This window comes from Poeciliopsis prolifica, unplaced genomic scaffold, assembly GCF_027474105.1.
Source record: "Poeciliopsis prolifica strain line A6 unplaced genomic scaffold, Auburn_PproV2 SCAFFOLD025, whole genome shotgun sequence".
In the NCBI taxonomy this organism is placed as follows: domain Eukaryota; kingdom Metazoa; phylum Chordata; class Actinopteri; order Cyprinodontiformes; family Poeciliidae; genus Poeciliopsis; species Poeciliopsis prolifica.
In genome coordinates this window covers 4419739-4445679 of record NW_026562400.1, presented here as the reverse complement: position 1 = coordinate 4445679, position 25941 = coordinate 4419739, and the positions used below count along the sequence as shown (strand labels likewise).

The 25941-nt window shown below is 37.3% G+C and overlaps 2 protein-coding genes across 4 annotated transcripts in view; one reads left to right on the top strand and one right to left on the bottom strand.

Annotated features, from left to right (window-relative positions):
- Positions 1-674: 674 nt before the first annotated feature.
- On the top strand, positions 675-4125 carry LOC129370958 (vitelline membrane outer layer protein 1 homolog). Its single transcript, XM_055047266.1, has 4 exons — positions 675-973; positions 2199-2311; positions 2810-3116; positions 4042-4125. Exons 1-4 carry the CDS (start codon positions 767-769, stop codon positions 4042-4044), a joined length of 630 nt encoding a protein of 209 aa, XP_054903241.1. The 5' UTR covers positions 675-766; the 3' UTR covers positions 4045-4125.
- A 4054-nt stretch (positions 4126-8179) lies between these two features.
- The window catches only part of LOC129370810 (raftlin-like), a 137056-nt gene continuing 119294 nt past the window's right edge, over positions 8180-25941 (bottom strand). For all 3 annotated transcript variants that reach the window (XM_055047007.1, XM_055047008.1, XM_055047009.1), the window contains exons 8-10: positions 21950-22053; positions 15519-15594; positions 8180-13290 (exon numbers count right to left, since the gene is read on the bottom strand). In XM_055047007.1, the coding sequence (XP_054902982.1) occupies positions 12649-13290; positions 15519-15594; positions 21950-22053 (822 nt within the window). In that variant the 3' untranslated portion in view covers positions 8180-12648. The remainder of the gene's footprint in view (positions 13291-15518; positions 15595-21949; positions 22054-25941) is intronic.

Sequence of the window (25941 nt, the reverse complement as noted above, 5' to 3'; positions counted from 1 at the left end):
ACAAAGAAAACAAGAAAGGTTCATGATCAGTCCAGATCTCAGCATAAGGTAATATCCAGTGTAAAGCCTCAATCATTGGCATAGTTCCACAGTTTTCTCAGCCTGTTTTAGAAACCTGCACTGAAATAGCTATATTTGGTCAGATGCTAAATTTGTAAAAGAGTTTAATTGATTTCCATGACCAAAACACTTTTTCAATAATGGAATTTAGCAACTTTTATCCTGTTTAATATATCTTCTTAAAAGTAAAGGCAATTTTATTTATATAGCACATTTTCAGGAACAAGACAACACAAAGTGCTTTGCAGGAATTAAAAGGAAATGCAAACAAAATGACAAAGGAAAGAGCAAAAGAAGAAAGAAACTCATGTTGAGCTAAAGTATGTAAGCTTATACATCTTGCATCTTACTCAAGATGCAAGATGTATTATTTTAGTCTTTGCATTAGTCTGTGTTTTAAAGTTAACACAAACTTTTTGTTGCAGCCTGCAGGTTAAAGAACCCTATTGTCTGTTTTTCTCTTTTTGGTGATAAGATCCACTGCTGAGCTGCAAAATATCACTGAAGGCTGAATAGACTCCCTGCGTCTTCTCTTTCTCCACCTCCAGCTGTTTATTCCCACGCCGTTCCGTAATGTGACCCTGTAAATGATTCATGCTGATACCAGAAACTACAGGGAAGCTTTAAGAGCTTTGAGTTGGAACCGTTAGCTCTTACTTGTTTTTCAGCCTTCCAGAGTGAAAACACTGATTTTGCAGTTGCCGGCATGTCGGGTCTTCTCAGCATCGTGGTCCTGCTCGCTGTGGCCTCCGGCGGGTTTTGTGAGACGGGGTTTCTGCAGCGAGCCGGCAAAGATTTTAACAGCAGACAGTACAGATCTGTGCTGACTGTGAACAACGGAGAGAGATTTGGAGACTGGACCTGGCCAGAGATGTGTCCTGATAACTACTTTGCTGTTGGATTCAGTGTCAGGGTAAAGGAATAAAAATGTACATTTACAAATATTTTGAATTTAAAATATAAAGTCATTCCTACTGAAATCCATAATCTAAAACACAACGTGTGAAAGAGTTTTTTTTTCTTTTAATGATGGAAGTCAATGACCTTCATATAGCTTTAAATATGGAAATTTGATCAAATACTAACTTTAGTGTTACTTAAAATGACTTTAATCTGATTTTTGCTTATTTTAATGTATTTTGTATCAACTTTACTAACTTTAACTCAATATTAACCATATGAATAGTACAATGACAATGTAATGCAATTCATACATAAATAGCATATTTCTAATTTCTCATTACTTTAAAATGCAAAAATAATACTATGGCAATTGTAAAAAAACAAAACAAAAAAACAACAATTTAAAGAAGAGTGAATATTTATTCAGTAAAGAAAAAATATTTCACAAATGTAAACATGGACAATTTGCTAAACCCTGTAGGAAAATGTGCTTTGGTCAAATGAGACTAAAACTGAGCTACTCTGGATCAATTGCTATAAATGGGCATGAAACAAAGGAATATATGAATGGCACATTGTGCTCACTGTTAAGTACAGTGAGGGATCCATGATGCTGTGGGCATATTTCTCATTGAAAAGCCTCATATTAATAAAGACTCTTGTACTGTGTAATCATTAAGCCTTTTAACAAGATAATTTCTTACATTATAAAATGTTTTGCTTGGAACATTAATCTGCTATGTGCTATTCATAGGGCACTTGATTCTTGTCTTGCTTTTAATGTGTAAATTTGCCTCAATTCATTGATTTGAAGTATTGCACGCAATAGCATTTGTTGTTGCGTTTACCTGTATAAGAAAAGGCTGCAATAAATCAATCGATCAATTAGTTATCCAAGAGATGTGATGAAATCAACACAGACAAATTAACCTTCTTCCATGGTCATCCCAGGGGTCAGAACGTCCCTTGAACCCTGCAGACAATCTGTGGTGTGACATGAAGAGAACAGATCATGAGAGAGAATCCAGGACTCTGAACAAGCTTGAGAGATTGTGCAAAAAGTAAAAGTCACAGGTTAATTTCTCTGGATACTCAAGATAATACATAAAATGTTATTCTGTGCAAAACTCCATCTTAACCATTTATGATTTAACCTGATTTGAATTTCCTCAGCTGCTGTAGCAGAACAGAGATAAACCGTTCCTCTGTCTGAGAACTGCTTCATGTTTCCTCAGGTGGAGACCGACCAGTACGGCGGGGACGACACCGCCCTGAATGGGATCCGCCTCATCTGCTCCCAAGATGAGAGCCGCAGCTTCCTGTATTACGTCGAGTCACACACCGGACAGTGAGCAAGTTGAACTTTTCATAAATCTATTTCAACTGGTCTCTAACCCACTGACTGACACATCGCTCCATAACTGTCTGATTTTGTAAGTTTTCTCACTCGTAAAGAAGTGACCAGCCTACATAAGTAGTTTAATTTTAATGTCAAGGCTTAGAATATCGAGATGGTATTATGTACAAAAATATAGAATTCCACAACTTTCATGAACTATCATGTAATACAATTAGATCTACAAAAGTTCAAATGTTGTTTCCAGTTGGTTCCTTGATATAGCATTTGTGAACCTGCACTTTATCCACACTGATATCTGGTCCAAAATTTGGAACAGGCTTTAAAATCGAGTTTTAAAACTATTTTTTTTTTTGTCAGTTGCCCTAATCCTCTTCAATTATAAATTGGCCATTGATCAAAATGTAACAAAAATTAAAAAATTATTGTATTGCCTTTATATTTGCTTTTTTAACTCTAACTTCCTGCATTTGGACACCTTCTGTCTAGTACTGGAGAATGGTCCCATCCTCAGTACTGCCCTGGCGGCGTGCTGACATCTTTCCAGATTCGGGTGGAGCCCCACCAGGGACTGTTTGGAGATGACACGGCCGTCAACAACATCAAGTTCCGCTGCAGCAGCAACCCAACGCTGGAGGCGCCAGGCATGCAGTGGGGTGACTACGGCTACTGGAGTGAAGACTGCACCAATGGAGGAATCTGCGGCATAGAAACCAAGATGGAGGAGTACCAGTGGGCTCTGGACGACTCTTCTCTCAACGACGTCCGACTTTTCTGTTGTAACAAATCTCAGCAGGTGTGTTGAAATGTTTCTGATCCAAGACCCTGAAACTCCAAAGATTTAAAAATAGAAGTGATTTTTAGTTCCCTTGAGCAAAGCCCGGCTATCATTTTCTAAAATATAAAGTTTTCATCTTTGATAACTCTTTCCGTGATCACATTAAGCTTCAGTATGATCCAAAAATCCAAATTGAATCTGTTTACTCTTTATTTCCTGACCACAAATTATCTATTTTTTGGACTTTTGGGATTTTTGGACACCAAGGAACTAATCCGAAAGCTCATTCATGTGTTAATTTCTCGTTTCATAGACTTTTGGCTTACCTACATATTTTATTTATAGCATTTTTAAAATATTAAGAAATCGTTTTGGTAAACATAAAGTTAACAAATGATCATTAACAAACTGCAGGATAAATCTGCTTTGCTGCTCACAACTTTCATCAGTTTATGCCATTTTTCTCACACATAAAACATTTCGATTATCAAAGCAATTTTAATATCAGAGTTAAACCTTTATGTTTAAGGAAAACATAAAGGTTTTATTCTTGCAACCATATTAGTCAGTTAATCTCTGAATGACTCTAAGAATTAAGGATTTAGAGTGGCCTAATCAAAGTTTGCATTTGAATTTAATTGAGATGCAGCAACGTTCATGCTTGAAAACCATTGACTATTGTATCTATTGTTGATATGTCTAGGGTTTTACTTTATTTACACACATCATCCCTTCTGTTACTTTTGTTTCATGATCTGAAAGCTTTAGGTCTGATAAAAAGTAAATCCAGAAAATTTGGGCTTTTTCACATCACTGAGAGAAAAGAGGGTGTAATTTAGAACATTATTTCTGAATTATGACACCAAACTTGATATGTAACTTTATACCTTTTCAGTTGTCTGTCTGTGATATTGATGAGTATTTCTCTTGTTCTTTTCCACAGTGATCAACTGATTCTACAACATCTTTGATACCTTCAAATTAAAGAGCTTTACAATAGGAAATTAATAAAACACCTTTAAGCACAGATTTTTGGTGGATTTGCTTTCAAAACCATATTTTCTGCAGTTTTGCAGAAAAAAGTATGAATCTATAAATCAAACCTATTTCACCTGCATTAATAATCCTAAAAAATAAGAACTCTTCCTCGTTGGACAAGGTAAACAATTCGTCTCTTCTTCAGGTGAAGACCTCCTCAGTGTGGGAGTATTCTCACTTAATGCCCAATGAGGTTTCAGCAAAGTCAGAAGAAGCATAAAGTGCTGATGTAAGCCTTTCATTTAACTCCTGCGGCTGCTGAGGTAATTACCAAATGACAGGAGAGTTGGTGCTAATTAATTTACAGTTTAAGTCTAACAAAGGTTGATAAGACACCGGCTGGAAAACACAGAGGTAATGGTGCTAATTAATCTGGGAGGAGTTAATCGGCTAACACAGTGCTTGTGTAGGGTCAGGTGGGAGAACTTGAGGATGTTATCTAACAATGAGGTAATGGTTTTTCAAAGATTTTGCAAATCAGGACAAAATGATTCCAGTCTTTGACGTACTCTTGCATGGCCCCTCGGCAGTGATAATGAATACTCCAGTGCTGACCACATATTAAACTTCGGAGCCCACTGGCCAGAGACGGAGGCTTAAGTGCACTTTGTTGGCCCTCATGAAAGAATGAAGATGCTAATGTCAGCTGGATAAATGCTGCGTCACTAAAATCTGTCTGCTGTTTACTTTTAGCTCAAATGAACTGACAGTCCAGAAAATATCCCCAATCCCTGATCTCTTACTGCTTTAAGTCCAGAAATGCTTTTTGCCCATTCTTGCTGTATTAGATAATGATAGATGGCACTGTGAGACAAAAAAGACTAAAGCATATGCCAACCAATAAAACAAGTTGAAAATTTTGAAATAGATTCCACAAATATAGCAACAACTTGCATAATTTAAATTGTTTGCTCTCTTCAAATTTCTGAAAAAGAAATTATGCTGAAAATTTAGCTGAACTTTTCCACTTTACAAATATCTCTCTTATACTTTCGGGTTGTCATTTTAGTTATTTGACTGAGTTTTTCAAATGTGTTTTCATTTTCTTAAATTTTCTGTATAACAGCAATGTCACAAAAGTAAATTATTATTATTATCATTATTATTATTAGGTCTTAGTCACACATAGGGCGTAAAAGTTTTAGTTTAATCATTACGGGAGTAACATCTTTCAAAAATAAAAATCTGAGAAGTGTGGGCTCCAAACTGCTAATAAAATATTTAGTTTACCTGCATATAATGTAATCTCAGCTACAGTTGTTCACAATTGTTCAGTTAAAATCTTAGAAGTTTGTAAAATAGTGGATTGGTATTTAAGAACAAATGCAATGTTTAGATAAAATAATAGCTTTTGTTAACCTAATCTTTAAGTAATAATGAGGAATACATTAGTCAGTGCAAGTAACATAAAAAGGTGCATATGTAGTTTGCATGTTGAGTTTTATTTACGTTACAGTCTTAACTGGTCACTAGATGGCAGCACTGCATAAAGCACAACTGGAATCCACATCTCATCAGTTGCAGACACACCTGATGAAAAACAATTATACATATATTTGGACAGCACTGATTTTAAATTAGTTTCATGCCAAGCTTAAAGACTGAAGCTCCAACTATTACTGGACTTTATGATCCCTCTGGGTGCAGAAACCTACAGAGCTTGTTTTGATAGAAACGCTGCTACTTCCTGAACACTGCAGCAGTCACAAAAATATCTATATTTCCCTTCTTAACGGCAGGTAAACTTCATTATTCAGAACAACCTGCTGTCAGCAAAGCATTGAATAACATTACTTCTGGTTCTCAGAGTGAAACTTCAGAAATGAAAACGCTCCGGGTCATGAGTTTAATATCCCAAACCGCAGATTCTTGGTGTTTCTGACCATCTTTTAGCAGCTCTCCAGCGGCTCACCAGTCTGCCTAAAGAGCCATTAATGCCTCCTGTAGGGAACAGAACGGGTCTGATGGTTGGCGTTTTGGTTGGAGGCAAAGCCGTCTCCTTAATGACCTTACACTCCCTTGAGCTCACAGCTCGTGGCTTATAGATCACACCAGCTGTGTTGACTCAACTGTAAATATAATGTAGCTCGTAAACACCACAGGGATATTATGATGTGTGTTTGTGTTTTCACGTGAAATATTGATGCATGAGGGTCAGCCCAGGGCCTAAATTGCGTTGTTTTGATCCGAGAGTGGGGGAAATGGATTATTGTGTTGTGGGAAAATAACTATCAAGTTGATGTATTCTGAGGTTCAAATGGTAATGAAGGTAATAACCAGATGGAGCGAATCTGAAAGAAATATGTTTTTACTCTAAGAAATTGATGCTTTGGGTTCATAAGTCTCACCTCTCCATTAGACTCTCCTCTGCTTTGCGCATTCATTGTGTTCATAGAAGTATGTCTGCCACTTTATCTTTTTCATGGCAGCATCTCCAGTTTTTTCTATGCTGTATAACGGATCAGTGCGCGAGGTAGGACTAAGAACTTTATGAAAAAAACATGCACTATATTATTCAGAGCTGGAAATGGCATAAAACCCAACTGAACTGAACTGTTTCAGCTTCAAGTTACACAGTAGTATCACTTTCTTCATTGTTTAGCTCAGGGATTAGGACTAAACTAGCAATGCGAGTCAATTCAGTGCTATGTGTAGATGATGTAATGATAAACTAATGTAACTGTAAATAAAAGTTCAATTAATGGGGCAATATTTCAGGTTCAACTTTTTATTATGGACACAGGAAGTTTAACCTCAGCTTAAATGGCATATGTCACCATTTTAGCAATTTTCATTTTAAGTTGTTTCCATCCTTGTAACTCACAAATGTGACCAAAATGAAGAAATGCGTTAAAGAAAAAAGTAGAAAAGAGAAAAAGGCAGCTGAGAATGTAGATGATGAGATGATTTTTCACTGATATTTCATCAATATCAATGGATAGGACAATAGTTGGCAAGCATAAAAAGTGAAAGCAAAGGGCCCAGGTTGAATTTTAATTCTGAAAAGTGAGGATTTACATGGAACTTGATCCAGGTAAGAGGAAAGTTTTTATGTGTGAGAGCAGTGGCTGGGAGATCTAACAAACAGGCACCATGTGAAGGGACCTAAAAGCTCTTTGACGTGAGTCCAAACTGCCTTTAATCCTCCCACGGTTTTAAGAAATGGTCTCAGTTGGATCCCTCTGGCTTTTTATCCAGCTAACCTGCGCTGTCTGTTGGGGTCACACTTTTACACGGCTTTATTTTTCTATGAGTGGCTCCAGGAACTCATAGAAACCTTATGAACCGCACAACAAAGGGAACACTCTGTATTCAAGGGAAGTCAGTATTTCACAACTTTAATGGTGAAAAAGACTCAAATGGTCTGACAGGACAATCTCCCACTTCCCTGATATCTGACCATGACCTCTATAGTACTCCACCTTTGTGACATGCGAAGATGGAGTGATTAGCACCTTAGCATGTCACAAATGTCGGGAGGGTTAATGAAATTATTATAATTCTCCACAGCGTCAAAAAGCAGTAGTTTAAGAAACTACATATGTAATTTATTCCCAATTTCTGACTAAGATTGTTTCCTCTGTATTATTGCCTTATGAAGGTAGTCCGTCAATAATTATTCAACCTGCACAGTTGATTGAATAACAAAATGTGTTGAATATACAAATTAAATATATGTAGCATTTACAAATTCTGGTGGTTTGTTCAACTAAATCATTTAAAGTTCTTTTCCTGGAAAAGTGTAGTTCCAAATGCTAAGCAGTTGATCCAAGAAAGGTAAGTTTATTTATAGTGCACAGTTCAGCAAAAAGTCAATTCAAAGTTTATTTCCGATGTCAAGTTGTTCTCAACCACACAACAAAAGGAACACTCTGTATTCAAGGGAAGTCAGTATTTCAAAAATGTAATAGTAAACAAGACTCTGATCATATGATCAAAAAGTTGAGCTTTGTTTTTTTATTTCCTTCCTGTTTGAAAAACCTAAACACCACAAAAGCTGAACTTTAAATATTGACCCCCAAAAAAACACAAGGACACATGTACACATTAAATATAAATCATTTTATAATATACAAATTGTACAGATGCCAGGTACAGTAGGAATGTTGACATACTCAGAATAGGAAAGATAGAGAATACTTTTTCTACATCAATGCAAATGACACCGGCACATGATACTTAACATTCAAGATGGCAGCTCAGGTGTTAAAAAAATACATCAGAGAGAAAGAAAATCTAACAATACATTTTCCAGAGGCTGTGAGCAAAGCCAAAGTGACAACACAGGAAAAAAAGTAACTGCATCCTATTGTGTTATGTTCTGTCGCTTCTACTTTGTCCGTTTCACATCATTGTAGCACACAGGAAATGAACCATTGCGTTTTTTTTTATAGTATTACCAAGAGCGATTGCACCAGCGCCACTACTCAGGCTCAGAGACATTTATGCTGATATAAGACAGCAAGCTGTATATTTCTCACAGATACTATAAATGGAGGGGAGCACAGATGTATATTTGAGTCTAACATTAGTCAAAGGTCCCCTCCTTTTCACACACGGCAGAGTTAACATGGTTCAGCATCGTTTAGCTGATTAAATGTCAGGTTCTGCCTTGCTTTTTGTCTCCCCGTCTGTGTTAACATTAACAGCAGGCAAAAATAATTGAAGAAAACCCCCAATTACTCACACTCCCTTGAGCATATTCATGCTGGAGGTTAGACTACACAGCAACCTAAATAGTAAGTGCTTAATGAGGAGATGGTACCCTGCAGGGCTCAGGTAGAGAACTAGCGGGAACAGGGTCAGGTCCTCTGTCAAAGTTTCTGTTGTCCATGCTGTTGAGCCGGAATAAAAAACAGTCAGGTTACTCTGGCTTAGCTAAATATCTAATCTGCTCTCCAGACTATGATTCTGTTGTGGAATACATGGGTAGAACAACCCAAATGGGCTCAAGTCATACTTTTCTGATTTTAAAGCAAACACAAAAGAAGAAGAAAGCAGGAGCACCGACATTGATTCACAACAGTTTAAATTTCAAGAATATCAAGTATTAAACTCATGAATACATTCATTACACAAAGAGTAATATATTCCAAGCATTTATTACTTTTTCTTTTAATGATTATAGCTTGAAGCTAACTCCGGTCCTCGATGGCTGGTCTCCTGTAACTTTTAGATGTGTCCCTGCCTGGGACACCTGAATCAAATCTTTATCATGGGTTCACGTTGTACAGAGTTCCACCAATAATTGAATTATTTGATTTGCATATTGCAACATCTTAAAGTTACAATTCACAGGCCTCAATACCTGGAGTTTGACATCTCTAAAGTGTTATATTATGGGGATATTATGGGCCTAGATAATCACAGGGAACACTGTTCACTTACCAGGAGACAGTAAATACCTGCATTTCCATTCAATTGTGGAAACTGGCATTACAAAAAATTTGCTTAAGCTTTTATGTGCTTGGGCTAATTTTAGAAGTAATAGATGGAAGTACAAATTAAAATTTTGTATATGTCCCCTTTAATGTATGAAAACAGGTAAACGAGCCCCAAACAAGTGTTTACTGCACATACATGGGCATTGTTGTGATAGCATTAAAAATCTTATTTTTATTTGTTTTGTAGAGTATTTTATTGTTTGTGATGTAAGTCATAATTATCAAGGTGAGCAGAATTAAAAGACTGAAACATATCACTCAGGAGGTAATGAATCTACGTGAGATTCTGATCAAGTCAAAGATTTCAATATTCTAATTGATCGATTAAATTAAATTTGACTGAAACTTACAGAAGAACAGCTCAAATTATTTCGATTATACTAATTTGTTATGAATTAGTATAATAAAAGAAAAGGTTGGAGCTGTTCATTGACCAACATGAATTAGCATGTTATTTCAGGCTGGTCACATTCCCACTAAATGAGCTCAGGAGTGTCTATGAAATCTCAATCTGCTAAAAAAAAATAATAATAATAATTCAAAGCACTTTAAATAAATATGTCACGGTGTGCTCATGCATTCTCCTGTTTGTACAGCTGAGAAAAATCCATTCTCACTCAGAAACCTTTGACCTTGGCTGCCATTAGAGATGACCTCATGCTCATAGTTATATTGGAGCAGTAGAGGACAGGGAGCATATGTTTCAAGAGGTCGCTCTTGCAGCGACCCCAAAGCTGAAAGCCAACATCAGCCCTGAGGAGGTAGCTCAAAGCACCAGTCAGCAATGCATTTTTTGCAAACTTTAGCAGAATAAGCAGAATAAGCCTCTTTTTTTCTTGAAAACCAAACATTCACAATCAAGAACATGTCCAAGAAATGTCAGAAAATAATACAAAATGTAATACCTTCATATGGATAAACATTTTCAACCCTTCACTCTTAACTCCAGGAATAATATCCTCAAAACACCAACCGGAGCAAAACTTTGCTGTTTGACTATAACAAACATATAACACTTAAATCACCAATATGCCGCTAAAAAACATTTCTAATAGCAGATTCTGGGCCATTTACAGTATAGTAATAAGGCTAAACTGGTCACAGTTTTATATTCTACTCTACACAAAAACATTTTCCATTTTACATTTAAAGGAATCTCACCAGAGGCAGGAGAGCACTTTAAATTGTAGAGTTTCTTCTCCAGAGAAGAAATACTTTTCGCAACCACATATCATTAATTATCACAACACAAAAATGATAATTGTGACAAATTATACGAGGACAGCAGGTACTTTTTAATCAGCCAAATGCTAACAGTTTACAAAACAGGTATTACGATGAGGTGCAAGTAATTTTCTAAATCAAGCTTGTCCTCTCCGGTGCAAACGGATCCCCATGACATCCTTTTCAAACATGAAACTTGACATGTTGAGGTGTTTTGTTGTCAATAACTCCCCCCAACAAGTGACCCCCCCATTATAAATGCATGATTACTGACAGATCCCCCACTGACAAAATCCATTAGCGATCCACAGAGAGCCCCGCTCTGTAAACATCGCCTCCTCCCTCTCTCCCGCTCCAGCTCTAAAATGGAAAGCCACGCAGAGCCGCGATACGGCACATTATGACTCAGTTAATGTCAGACACTGCGTCCAGTAAGAGGTGCAAAAAGAGATGGAGGTAACGCAATGAAAGAAACCTCTGCAGGAAATGCTGGTTACAAATGACCGTTGCTTTAAACAAACCGATTTTTTCTGTTATTTGAGTCTTTCACACTCAGTGGTCCTTCTTTATTTCTTCTTTATTCCCTTTATCTGACTTTCTCCTTCAGAGCTCTCACTTCTGGCTTCAATACAGAACAAAGGCAACCCCCAACTACACATTTTGTGCAGAAATCCTCTTTCCTGTATGTAAAGCTAACAGAGGAAACCTAACTGCTGATCCTGTCCTTGAGGTGCGAACATTCAGCTGAATTTAATTTTCTTGTCTGGCTGGGCTTGGGAATATTATTGGGAACATTCTGTATGCAAGGTAAGCTTAGCGCACCATACCAAAGAGTGATTATCGGCTCTCTTTGAAGCACTTGACGGCTTAGAGCTCAGCGTAAACAATGATCTCCACAGCCTGCTTTGGATTGCCTGTCGCAACAAATGCTTTTCGCATCACCTCTAACAGCGCGCTCCTATAAATTTCCTCTGCCTCCCGGATCAGAATGTAACAAGGAATGACCTGCAAGAACATTAAAATATTACATTTAATGTTGAGGAAATAGACCTGGGTCTTGCCAAGATTTTAGAGCAAACTATCTAAGGAGGTGATTTCCTTACAAAGAACTGACACAACCAGAAAACCTGCTCACTCTAGAAAGTCATATAGCAAAATTTATTTTCTCTAATTATAAATATGAAAAGTTATTGTAATTAGCTCCGTCATAAGGGTTCATGAAGATGGTTGGAACAACCTAATGTTGGTCAAAAAACAAAATAATAGAAGAAAACTTAAAAATAAATCTCAGATGAGCTTCATAAAATGCCATCTAACTCGATAAATTAATTTCCGATTTTATCCAAATACTTTTGTATATATTTCATGTTTTTAAAACCTCAAGCTGCAGTGACTGTTTACTAGCTAAAGCTAAAGCTTAAGCCATCTATAGTAAATAGTGAGTGTTTAGTGAACAAAGCAGCTCTGGTTTATCTGCCACTCTTACTGGAACTGTGACCAAGTCTTTTTGAGGTTTTTCATCTCACTGCTTTCCTTCTGATCCTCTGCCTTTATCCATTCAGTGTTTGGACTCCACATGGACCTGCCTGCAGAAGCATCCCCTGTTGTTAAATACATTCAGTATCTGTGGTTATACAATAGAACTGATGTCATGGTCTTCTTTTGTTTAGCTACACTGTTGCAGGTTTATCAGGGACTCATATGAGAGATGGGGGGTTTGGATGATCCTGCAGCAATGCAGAATAACCTTTCCCCACCTTCCCACTTCAATTTGGATTCAGGAATCAGTTTTAAAGAGAGGGAATTTAAGAGGTATGATGGGGAAAAGCTCGACTTGCATGGTGCTACTCCTGAGCCTCCACTGGGTTTGGGTCTGTGGCTGCTGGATCTGCCACAGTCTCCTTTGCGATAACCTCCACTGGTTCCCCTGTTTTGATTTCATTCTCTTCACCGTCATCTTTCTCTTCATCTGTCTCAATCCCATTTTCTATCACGGATTCAACTTTCAAAGTGCCCTCAAGCTCCTTTTCTTTGGTCTCACTCTGTTTTTCTACAGTCACAACTGTTTCATTGACCTCCTCGACCTCCCCCTTTCCTGATGGCTCTCCATTTTCTTCTGATCCCTCTCCACCTGGAGCCTTGCTTTCTGTCTCCTCAGTGCAGTTTTCTGCTACTTTGTCTTTACTTTTCTCTGGTTCATCTTCCCGTGTGACTTCTTCGATGCTGCTTAACATCCCTGCATCAGCCTGTTTATCTTCTTCACACTTTATCTTCCTCTCTTTCTTAGATTCGCCTGCTACCTCCACCTGTGCTGCATTTGTACTTCCAGTCACAGTCTTTTCCTCTTCCTTGCCAAATTTCTCTCTGTCATCAACGATCTTCAGATCCTCAGAATCCTTCTCAATTATTGTCTTTTTCTTCTTGTTCTTCGCCACGTCCTTGATGCAGTTTTTGTTGGACTTGCTTCGGGCCTTGAAGATTAGTTTCTGAAACATTTATGGCACGTTAGTTAGACAATATTTCCATCCACAGAGCAGTACACACAGACTTAATTAAGAACGGATCACAGCAGATCTAATATTGAGATTGAATAACTTCGTAATTTAAACAAAACAGAGCAGGAAATTGAGGCCATGGTGGGTGTTGCCTGATTATTGGTGGCCTTGAGAACATCCATTTGAACAAACAATCAAATCAAAACATTGTATCTGGTTACATACAGTTATGTGAACATTTTACACATACCAATTCATATTAGGTTCTTTAGTAAGAAATGCCAAACCTTATTTTGTGCATATCTCTGGAAAAGAAAATAACGAAATTTTACTTAAACAATAAAAACATAACCTAGCTTTACTCATTGAACAAAAGATATCCAATATTTATTTTTCATAGGATAAAAAGGCTGGTTTTACTCCCTTTAACTTGACTGAGATGATTTTTTGTGGCAATCTGGCCTTTGTGTTTTTTTTCTGAGAGTGCAAAGGTAAACCTCCTAGGAAAGTTAAACTTTTTGCAGTCGTTTTCTGACATTACATGCTTTCAAGAGAAGGCGTTTTTTTAAGGGATCTCGTGGTTGCTTTCAGGTGAAACTTTCTTAGACGATCAGACGTAGACATGTTGAGAGCCGTCTTGAATGTCCTGGCAGTGAATTAGCTGATTCTTTTGAGACCTCTGTAAATCCCCTACCAGGCTCATAAGCTCCTACAATCTTCTTTTTGAAGGCCTGAGACAGCTCTTTCCATGTTATAGTGGTGGGAACTCCTACTTTAGCCGTCAGGAAAACAACAAATTAAATGTCAGAGATTTAAACAGCAAAATACTTCAATATGTTTAGTAATGATTTCCTGAAATGTGCATCTGAAACAATACAGCGGGGTGTGATTCTATCAAAAGCAGGAATTTATGTCAGGATGCCCTAATTTATTACTCACCAGAAACAGTTTATTTTAAATTACATTTAACAAAGAGTTTTAAAGAGTATTTTCTTCTGTTTTAATTGGATTGGATTTTTCAGGGTTGCTAAATAGACAATAAATATTCTCACATTCAAATGTGTCTCCTAACATGCTTTATATTCTTATATGAGTATAAAGATCACAACATATGAGCAATGTCAGAGAGACAGACTAAGGAATAGGTGAAACTACAACTATTTTACAGGTTTTAGATACAGAAAAGTGTTCGTGAGACATGGTTAGACTAAACCAAGAGAAAAAAAATCAACATGAATTCATTTCACTGCAGAAACAGGTAAGCATCAGATGTTATCACAGCTGTTTGGGGTCTACAGAAAAGCGTTAACACCAAATGGTTATCAAAATAACACATTTGTCAGCTGCTGGAGCATTCCTCATATCTGAAACAAAAACATGCTGGTTTAAATTTGTTCACACTGTGCATGTTTATGTACATAAATCAAAAACAGCTGCAGTGCTGAGCTGGAAAAAAGTGATGTTGGTTTTAGATGGTGAATAATGAGCAGAAGGACTAGTGGTAGAGCCTTTAGCGGGAGCAAGGTCTGAAATCTGAAGTTTTAGAGACAGATGTGGCTGTTAGCGCCACATCTGATTACATAAGAATTGCTCCTCACAGCTTTGGCTAAATCTAACAAAAAATAAACAATCGTTATAGAAAGAGTTAAGTACCCAAATGGAGTGGTGATAAGTTCATGTGACTGTATTCCAGAGGGTCAATTGGTAACAGAGTTGATGTGTTGGTGCAGCAGTACGAGGGTCTGATCCCTCCTGGGTCTGGATTTGGTGGAGAACAGAACCAGTCACCTATTGTAAATTCTCTTATGGCAACTCATTCACAGCTGCCTCGGTGCAGGAATGTGGCACTAAATTAAACATGTGCACTTTGTCCCGGAATGGCAATGCTTCGCTCATTAGTTTTTATGAAATTTAGATTTTTAAGGAAAAACAACCTTCCTTTCATATTTCAGTAGCGTAGCCTACAAAGTAAATATTTTTAGAATCCATTAACTTACTGCAAGTATATCTCATTAACATAGTAATTTTGGCCTCAAAAATATGGCATTGTCAATAAATCCTGAGCTTTTTCTCAGATTGCCCAGTTTTTCACCAGCCTTGAACACATAATTTGATCTGTGAATCCCTAGTAGTTAGCTATGAAAGGGGTAAGATGGTTGTTTTGATCATAAAGACTGCAGAAATCTTAAAAATACACAGAAAAGTCAGAGATGTTGTACCTTGGATTCCCTCTTCTTCCGGCTAATGACCGGTCTCTGCAGGAAAACGATCTGCTTGGTGGACAGACTTCCATCGCTGAACGATGTCGACAAGAGGGAAAGAGAGATGGAAGGAAAGGTTGGAAACAATTAGTGCTGTTTTTCAAACACAGTCTGACTGATTTACAGCTTTTAAATCCTTGGTTTTGTCAGACTCTGTATAATTTATTGTTATTTTGTTTTTAAAAATGTTTTTCTAAGCCTCCAAGATGAATGTGGTCCAGTGATAACACACATTGGCCATCTATCAACGTAGCCAATTGACTGCTCATGCTTCACCCTTTTATCTGACAGATTAGACAAAATGCTCAGATTTGTAGCTCAACCTCTTCACCACTGTCATCCGTCAGTGTCACTTCCACACTTTATTGTACTTCATGTTTTAATAGATGAAAGCGGAGAGTGCAACTTCTGAGCATCTTCTTCTCTTTGTTGTTTCCCCAGAATGTAATCCTCCACCCTCTATTCCTGTCACAGTCCTGCATTCTGAGAGGGATAATCTTCACAAGTACTCCTGCTGACAGATTAATCATGGCAGAAAATGCAGATTTTATTATTGAGTGGGCTTTCTTCGTCTCTCACACTCATCCTTGCCCTTCTGTTGGATCATCCCTGGCAGGTTTAGTCCTTTTGTTTGCCAAATTTGTGCTATAAAAGTAACTGCCAGTTGAAGTTTGAACCTTTACCTTCAAAGTTAGGCTAATTTGTGACAACATCATTGTTTATTATTTTGGCATGTGCTACCATATTTAACTCTTTTTGTCACAACTTATGTTTTATATTAACAAAATGCTTTCAATAGCAAAAAAAGATAGCCTGAGTGGATATTAAATTCATTTTCCAAAAGATAATTTTGCTTTGTAAGGAAAATAAGGGTATTTTCATTAGTGATAGTTCAGTAGACTCGGTTTGATTTGGGACTAAAATTGCAAATTTTTTACATATCAAGTCCAAACTTTGACTATGCCACTCCAAAACCTTTCACCTTTTTAGATATTCAGAGGTGAATTTGTTGATATACTTTGGAACATTTTCCTGCTTCATAACCCAAGTGTGTTTTAGCTGCAGATTATAAACTGACGGGTTTATAATCTCTAGAAACATTTTCTGGTACAGAGGAGAATTTCCAGTTCATTTATGCAACAAATCTTCTTTTGCCAAATGTAGAAACAAAAAACTGACAGATTTTTATTTTCTCTTTGGTCACCAGAAGTTTATGCTTTGACATTCTCTTTTTAATCTCCTTCTTGTTGAATCTTGACCTCTGACCTAAATGGAAATAATTAAGACATATTTTTAGACCTTTAGATGTTGCTATGGCATTTTTGTTAACCGTTAATGAGCTTTTGGAGGAATTCTGGTAGACTTGTGATTAGTTGCTGCTTTAGGTTTTATCAGCTTGTGGATAATGTCTTTCACTGTGGTTAGCTGGAGACACAGAGAGATGCAGATGAATTTGTAGCTCTTCTCAGTTTATAATCTCTAGATGTTTGGGGATCTTTTAGCCTGTCTCATGTTTCCTGACAGTTTCTATTCATCCCTTTGTAGGTTATTTCTTGCAAATTTGTCTCAAACGTCCCCACAGCCTAATTTATGGATGTATGCACCAAAAATGTAAAAGCAGAAAAAAATCTATAAGGTGGTTTATATTTTTTCACCATAATGTACTAAGTGAGGGGAAATACTGGATCATTTCTAAAACGAAGATGGCTGCTGATCATTGCACTGTATGAAAGATGGCAGGTTTTACGATTGCTGCAGATCCCTTCAAAACCTGTGACAAATCTTCCCTCTCTCAACATGAAATGGACTCACAGAGGGCTCACTATCTAAACCATCCAAAGATCTTTTTCCATTACCTCCTTCCTTCCACCGTTTATCCATAAACTATTTTCTGGGTTGTCAAGGATGCTGGATGACTTCGCGGTGAATCAAAGCTGATAACTAACGGGCAAAAAGCCCCCAGGCCATTAAACTAGAAAGGAGTGAGATGTCTTAGGAAATTACAGGCCCTCGCTGAACCTACTCCTGGCTGTCAGCGTCAGCGGCTCTGCTGCATCTTCATGTTGTGCAGAACAGAGGCAGCCTGTGGCTGTTTTTGTGTTGTAAATGTAACTGTTGATAGCTTAATTTGTTACAGACGAAAGAACATAACAAACCCAATAAAAATAAATAAATAAATACATAAATAAATAAATAAATAAATAAATAAACACTTGAAGCAAACTTCCTACTCAGAAGTTATTTCACCTATTAAGATATAACATTTTTATTCCAGTTTCTGGGAAAGGGTTGCACAGTGATAAGGTAAATTAAATTGTTCAATCAAAAAGATGAGGATGAGGCATAACTGATGGACTGGTAATGTGTCCATGATGTACTTTGCCTCTCATCCACTGACTGCTGGTAATTGGCAACAATGGATGAATAAATGAAGGTACAGATTTAGCTTGAAGCTCATCTTCATCAACTTCTTAGTTGAAATCTTGATTGTTGGTTAGGAAGGAGGAGATTAGGAGTTTGGGGTTTCTGTGACAGCAGACAAAATACTTGACAAATTCAACAATGTTGAAAAGAGAAGCTGAGGTAAAAACAGTGTAGGGCTTGAGGAAAAACAGATAAATATAGTGGATATGTTAACTTAGGTTTATGAGTAGCGCCACACCCCAGTCATGCCTCTAATTACCCACCAGTTCATCTACTTATCACTCCATCATGTTCCTTCAACTCCACCACCCTTTACCCTCAAGTGGACATTCCCTCATCTCATAACCTCCTCATCATCATTTTCATCCACGTCTCTTTGGTCCAGGATAGAGCATGATGTACCAAGTTGGTTGGGAAAAGCCCATTTCCTAAACACTGCACTTCCACAATGAGTTTCCTCTTCTGAGTGTGAAGAACAAGGTTATAAATAGGGATGAAGAGGACCAATGCTGAGGGTGGATCTTCTTTTTACATCTATGTAGAGAAAACAATTAGAAAGAAGTGAGAAAGATGAGTGGGGAATAATGATTATGTAACCAGATGAGGACTCAGAGGAATGAAGGGATGAAAAGGAGGAGAAATGTAACAAAGGTTTGAGTTTTAAATGTAGGTGTTGATGAAGATGAAGTTTAAGAAAATGAATAGGGAGGACGAAAGGATAAATGGAGCCGGGTGATGAGATGAGGTAAGTTCGTCAGGTGAATCAAGTTGCAGATATGGCTTGGCTTTGATCCCAAACCTTAGATAACACTTTGTCATCAAAACATCACCTTTGTGTCAACTTTTCTTATTCTTTGTTGCTTTCTGGTCCTTTTTAATGGAGCAAAGTTCACATTAACTGTAGTTAATGGCTCCAAAATGTAATTACCATCTACATTAATTGAGTATGGTGAACATGAACGCCTGCTACAAGAATTAATGTTGTGTGGAGAAACTACTGAGCTCCACTTTCGCATTAATTTCAGCCACCGCTGAGATCACTGACACTCATCCGACCTCCTCCAGATGAAGTGCAGCCCTGGAAGCCTCTAAGACAACAAGCAGCATGCACATTTACTTGTTAAAAATTAAGAAGTCGCTTCAAAAACAAGTGTAATGACTGCTGCTAATCTGAAAACGATCATCAAGCATTACTTCAGCGCACAGAATATTTTTTTAGTACTGAGAGAAACGAGCTCCATCTTGTTCTGTATCTAGGCCGAGTGTGATTAATTAACACGCTCTGTGTTGGGGCGTTTTCAAAAAGATGAGACAAGGGGTTGTTGGGGAAAATAAAAACAAAAGATGAAAATAAAGAGGCAATTAATCAGTTGTGTTCTAAAAGAGCAGTGAACATGAGCAGCCGAGCAGAAGGTTGGGCAAATAATCCGTCACAGTGCTGATGGAAACATTGCCTGTCTCAAAGCCTTACTATTTCATTATGGCCACCAGTTCTGATTGCGCATAGACAAAATGAAGTTACACTAATTGGGAAAAAGAGCTACTTTTTGTAAGGACCTGCATAAAAATGATGTCTTGTATAGTCATAGTATAAAAAGGGGACATATTTAAAAAGATACACTGACCTTGTCTGACAACCACAGGTAAAATCTGCCATTCTATGGAAACAAATGTCTCAGGGTTAAAAGTTTAAATTGTGAGCATGTTTGACTTTAGCGTTGTTTCTGCAGCAGTTAAAGCTGGGTGTAAACTTCTTTGATTTGTTCTAGTAAATTTTCATTAGAAAATTAGCTAAAATGGTTTGAGTATCACTTTTCAAGTCTTTTCTCAGATTCTCAACTAAATTTATGCTCACAGGCTTTGATCTAAAGCATTCCCTTTCCACCCTGGTTGTATGTTTATGGTTGCTTTCCCCCTCAAAGGAAAACCTCTGGGCTAGTCTCAAGTTTTATGCAATCTCTTTCCTTCTAGTACTCCTCTGCAGCTCGATTCATCTCACCATCTCTGATTAATGCTTTCTTTGGGCACCCTCTCAGTTTAAGTGGATGACCATGTGGTGGCAGATTAACAGATGTGCATACTCTTATTTTCAGATGATGCTCCTTAAAATGTCCAATGCTTGATATATTATTTTAGAACCTAGCCCTGACTTAAACGTCTACACAACATTATTTCTGACACATCTGCTGCATTCCTTGGTCTCCATGATGCTGTAAGTTGACTGAATGCAAAAGCACACCACATTTTTCAGTTTTTTATTTTGAAAAATGCTGGATACCATGCACTATGGTTCTTCCAATTAATTATTAATGCTTGTCTACAACATAAAATCCTAATAAAGTACAGTGAAGTTTATGGCAGTGATGTAATTTAATGTGGAAAAGGTTAAGGGTTATGTATACCTTTGCAAAGCATAGTCTGTTATTATTAATATGCATTTGGGTCAAACTGTGCTAAAACAATAAAACCAGTTTCATCTTCAATAACTTGTCTCATAAATTCAGAAAATGAGTAAATATCTCTTTTAGAGTAATTATCTAATTACTTTTTAGTTAATTATTTATAAATGACATCCAATGTTTTTGATAGTAATTTTTTGTTCAAGGCTTGAGTCAATTTATGTGCAGTTTAACACTTTTTGTGTTGTACTGTATTTATTGTTGATTGTACAGCTTCTTAAGTTAGCCTTCACTGTATCTTTATTTTATTGCACAATTATTCTCTGTTTTTCTAGCTTTACTTTATGCTTGTTCTTCGTGCCCTGCAGCATCTTCGGAGTATATCAGACTACTTCATTAAATCATCACCATTCTGAGTCAATGGCGAGGCTTTACTGTGTGTCTGACAACAAGCGAGGCCTTTTGACCATAAGCGGATGTACACTCATATAGCAGCTGGGAGTGATGAGTCAGCGGAGGCTTTGCAGAGGAACCGTTACAGTTCTGTGAACAGATTTTTCCACTGAACAGAGCCGCTACTTGTCAATAGACACACACAGACAGCTGCAGCAGCTGCACAGGCCAGACTGACACATAGTCAGGTTAACTTCTCTGAAAGGTTGTCAGATTCATCTGAAGACTTGACTTGTGCATATATTACAAGTCTAGTTTTTCACTGAAAAACTGCCAGTTAGTTTTAAAAATAGCTTCACATAAAGTAGAAAGCCTAGTTTTTATCTTTCCTTTTGTTCTTGCAGTTCCCCTTTAGCTTGGGGACTGAACTAATTGTCATTACAGATGAATGTTGATGTTTTATGTAGATTTACTATATGCAGACAATATAAATATAGTTGATCAAGAAGTTGTGAAGTTGTGAAGGTGATCAGAAAGACAGGGAAAAAAGCTGTACTGATTTCATTTTCTAGCAGGTATTGGCAATTTCCCACAGTGCCAAAAATACCAAAACCTGCTTTAGTGATTTAGTATGCTGATCAAGCACAGTGGTGACACTGTGTTGGATTAGCAACCAAACTTTTTGAGTAACCTTTTCAAACATGTTAAGATTACTGTGGTACAAAAATATGCGTCTTTTGCATTCCTGGTTCTTGTGCATGATTTTATACTACTAACATGCTTGAAATAAATAAAGAAACAAACAAACAAACAAACTGGTCTCCATTAACTCCACACAGAAAAAACTGGGTAATGTCAAATGGAAGATGAAATACATGCTACACCACAGGAATTCACTGTTTTGTACTGAATAATTCAAGTCAGTTACCTTTTCATCTATGCTATTATTTATGTAGTATCAGATGGTTTGGGGGGAAAAAACTAAGCAAAACAACAGTATAACAACGACACATACATATTAAGTGAGCAAAAATCTAAAATACTGAGCTTTTTTGTGATGGTAAAATCTGACCAAACAGCATCAGGTATCCTGTCCCAAGTGCTTCTGCACCTCTCAGGGTTGTCAACAGATGTCAGTAGAGGTCAAAAATCACTTGAAAATAGTGTCATTACCTGTTAGTCCTGATTACAGGAGTCGGCAGCACGCATGTGAGTCTCCATCCATATGTGGCCAGTGACTGAAGTAGAGGAACGTAATCAGTCTTCACCTGCAAACCCTGTGGATAAAAAAAAAAAAAGTCTGTGAGGACCTGCAATCAAAAACACACACCCTAAAACTGGAGTATAATCATCAGAGTTTGTCTCTCAAAACCCAAACCACACAACACAATGTGTTGGAAGTGTGCTCATTATCCTACAGGCTGTATTCTTACTGTGATTTCAGAGCTTCGAGAAACATAAGTATGACATGCAATCAAACTCTGTCAGCAGTGGCTGGAATATCATCTGAAAAAATACTGTTCCTCTCAGATATGACGGCTTTAATATACTGAATGTGTACTGTCTATTTTCAAAGCAACGCACACAGAAGCAAAAAAAAACCCTGTGACATAAATCAACCACTGCAGAAACTCCCTGGCTGCCACGAGTCAACACGGAAACCATCTTTATTCATGACAGGCGTTTTGTCAGTGCTCCGAGTCCTTCAATAAACAGACTGTGTGTGTGTGAGAGCTCACAATGTGCTAAACATTTTAATAGTGTTTGAGGTTAAATGAACCATGGCTGCATAGCCTTATAAATGCCATAGATTTAAATCAAATATTTTAATGGTTATTTTGACTTCTGACTGAAGAGAAATCCCCCCAATAGATGAACTTCTAGAGCACACAAACTCGATCAGTTTAGAGCGGAAGTGTGTGTGTGGTTTGCCGTCGTGACATGCCGAAAATGAAAAACCACAACGCGTGTCGCTCGGCAAGCTGGCACACAAAACGACACATCAGTAAGCCCAAACAAACCTTGTTCTGATTAATTTTGACATGGTGAATGACGCAAAACAGCTTTCAATTTTAAAGACTGAAAAAGAAACTGAACCAATTTTACCAATGCGTAATTAAAAACTACACTACGACAAAAGGAATTCTGGAATGAGTCAAAGAGGCAGCCTAACGTAAGCATCACCGCAAGAGTCTATTCATAGTTTGCAAACCAACTGTAAGAGGTGAAAGACTTATGTAAAAGAGAGAAACTGTCACACCTACACGAACAGGATTACTGGTCTACTAAGAGTAGAAATTATTGCCATTCAAAGTTGGACCTGTCAAAGTTTCCCATGCATGCACTTGTTCACTTTAACTCACCAGTCTTACAAAAGCAGCCACCAAAGAGAGCACTCAGTAACCAAAATGTCAGGTGAGTAATTTAGTGATAGACATGTAAGGTTTGAGGTTATTTAAAGTCCAACAACCTGTAACTCTGTCCCCTAGAAACAGTAGAGCAGCATTAAGAGGCTAAAGCTTTTCAGAGTGCATTCCTTCACAGAAATCAGGATTTCTGAGATCCAAAGTCAGAAAAATCCAACAGAATATCCACCAAAAATGTAATTGTGACTTGGGGAGCTGAAGGTTCACAAGTCACTTCATGTTCAATATCCGATATTGTTGCTACACACTTAATAGGTTCATTTTCTGACTGTTTGAATCACTTCCTTTTCATATTTGGCATTTACTGGCGACCTCCAACGCTTGTTTTTATCTTATCTTGGTTTTTCGATATGATTCAGAAAATGTTGCATCTGAACTAAAATTACTTTAATCACTCAGATTTGTTTCATAGTTTAGACATAAATCACAAATACATCTATTCACAGCTCACAAATGGTTTAGCAAAGCTCCCTTCTCTCAAAGTAGTTTAAATTTGGACTGAAAATGTCTTTTAAAAAGTGTAAACAATAAAATAAATATGCCAGACAATATAATCTGAAACTCAGACACTATTGTTTGAATTAGTAGTATAAACTAATTTTATGTTTTTGCACTATGATACGTAATAATGTAAATTTGGGGGAAATACAACATTCAGCACCTTTGATTTGTAGGTACAGTGAAATTGTCAAGCCTTGACTGGTCCGCGGTGATAAAAAGGTTGTCCAGAAGGTCCACTGATCTAATAGATTTTTAAAACCAATATGAGACAAATAGAAAAATTTGCACTTAAAAAAATATATAAACAACATAATTTAACCAAAATGTGTTTGAACGACTTAGACATCGTTTAGATGCTCACTGGGAGGGAAGCAAACAAGTCTTTTACAGAAAACGGAAGCAGATTATTTATACTCTGTAGAGGTAATTGCTCGAAGAAGTAAACACTTAAAGAAGATATGTGAGTGAGGGAAGTGAGGAGACACATTAGCCTAATGAAAAGCTCCCATTACCAACAGCCACACTGGTTATGCTGGCAGAGAAACCACAGTCAACAACCACGTCTCTACAGACCAGCACAGTGTTGCAGCTACAACACTTAATTTACATCAGCCTACAGTCAGCGAAAGCTTAAGTAATTTACAGTTCACAATATCTGTGAACGGTTTCTGAATAAACAAGTCCACAAACGATAACAATTACGCTGTTAAAAACTGTTAAGCTACTGGGAAAATGTTTTAAATCACCATTTGCTTCTCAATGGCCTTCAATCTTTCAAAAATACTTCTTTCCCTACATTCTTTTCTAGGGTCCAGCTATCAACTAAGCATTCTTTTTAAGCACATTTAAATTTGCGAGTACATGCGTGTGATTGACAGAGCTAAGACTCTAGTCCTTGCTCTGATTGGTAAAGAGCTTTGTATTCAGATGGCAATAGTAGCTCAGGGAGGAGGAAATTGATATTTTCTCAGATTATGTCTCTCATACACAGAGACAGCTTTAAAAAAATATGTGAAAATCATATATTTTTAAAATGAAAGTTACATATTGCAGCTTTAAGCAGAAATAGCAAAATGTGTGACTGGTAGGAGCCAACAAAGCCAACATTAGATTGGGTTAATTTAAAAATAAAGCCAAATTTAATTAAGTTTAGATTAGATCAAGTAAGCTGAGATAACAGCATAACTTGTTTAATTTCTGCACCGTCGGGTTATACTGTGATGCAGCTGTTGCCATTGTGACGGGGTTTCTGATCCCAGGCCAGGTTTGAATCATTCTTCATGGTCTGCAAGTTCTACCCATGCATCATGGATTTCTCTCCAGGTCAGAAATGAATAACATATTAAATGACTTGACAACCTAGTATTCTACTAAGTACGGTTTACCTCCAAGTTCATCCGCAAAGAGAAACAGAAATGCATCAACTTTCCTAATCAACTACTGCATTTTAAAAGTTCTTTGGCAAGCAGCAGCTTTTGAGAGCTCATAATCTTCTTTCTTTTGCTGTCAGACTGTGTGGTATGTTGGAGTATTTTATGCGTCCAATTAAAGAAATGGGAACATGTAGAGATTTCTTATGCCAGTCTGATTAATGAGTCAGAGTTAAGTGGCTTGATCATGAGCATCCATCCATAAAAATGTTGAACAGAAGACAAGTAAGGAAGAGAAGAGGTGATATTGATCCAAAAACTATTGATCAGTTAAAAAGACTGCAATGAAGTCCACCTGTTTGGAAGGAAAACATGACTCCGGTTCTTACGCGGCACTTTCTACAATTCAGTGACATCAATTACTAAATATATGTTCATCAAGGTGCAGAGCTCATCATTTCCCCAAGCACATAGGAAATTACACAACTTAATAATTTTCTTCCACGTATTTCTGACCAAACTGACAAAACATGAACAACCAGCTCAGAAAGTTGAATCAGACTCTAAGTTGCTAATCATTAGAAGACAAAATACTGCTATTTATCTGTCTGTACTTCCAAAGAAGCACATAAACATTTTCTGTGGTTTATATTGGACTCACTCCCAAAAACAAATCTGCCCTGAGAGTAAATTGAGAAATATTTTTTCTGTAATGGTTTTGGAGAAGGTGAGAGTTAATCATAGTCCTGGAGTGTGGCTCCTTTGCTCTCCCCTTACTTATTATTCAGGGGCCACCTCGCTGCATCAGCACTTCAGCAACCAAACCGAGAGTCTGAAAAACAAAGTCATCACATTGTGGTCGATGATA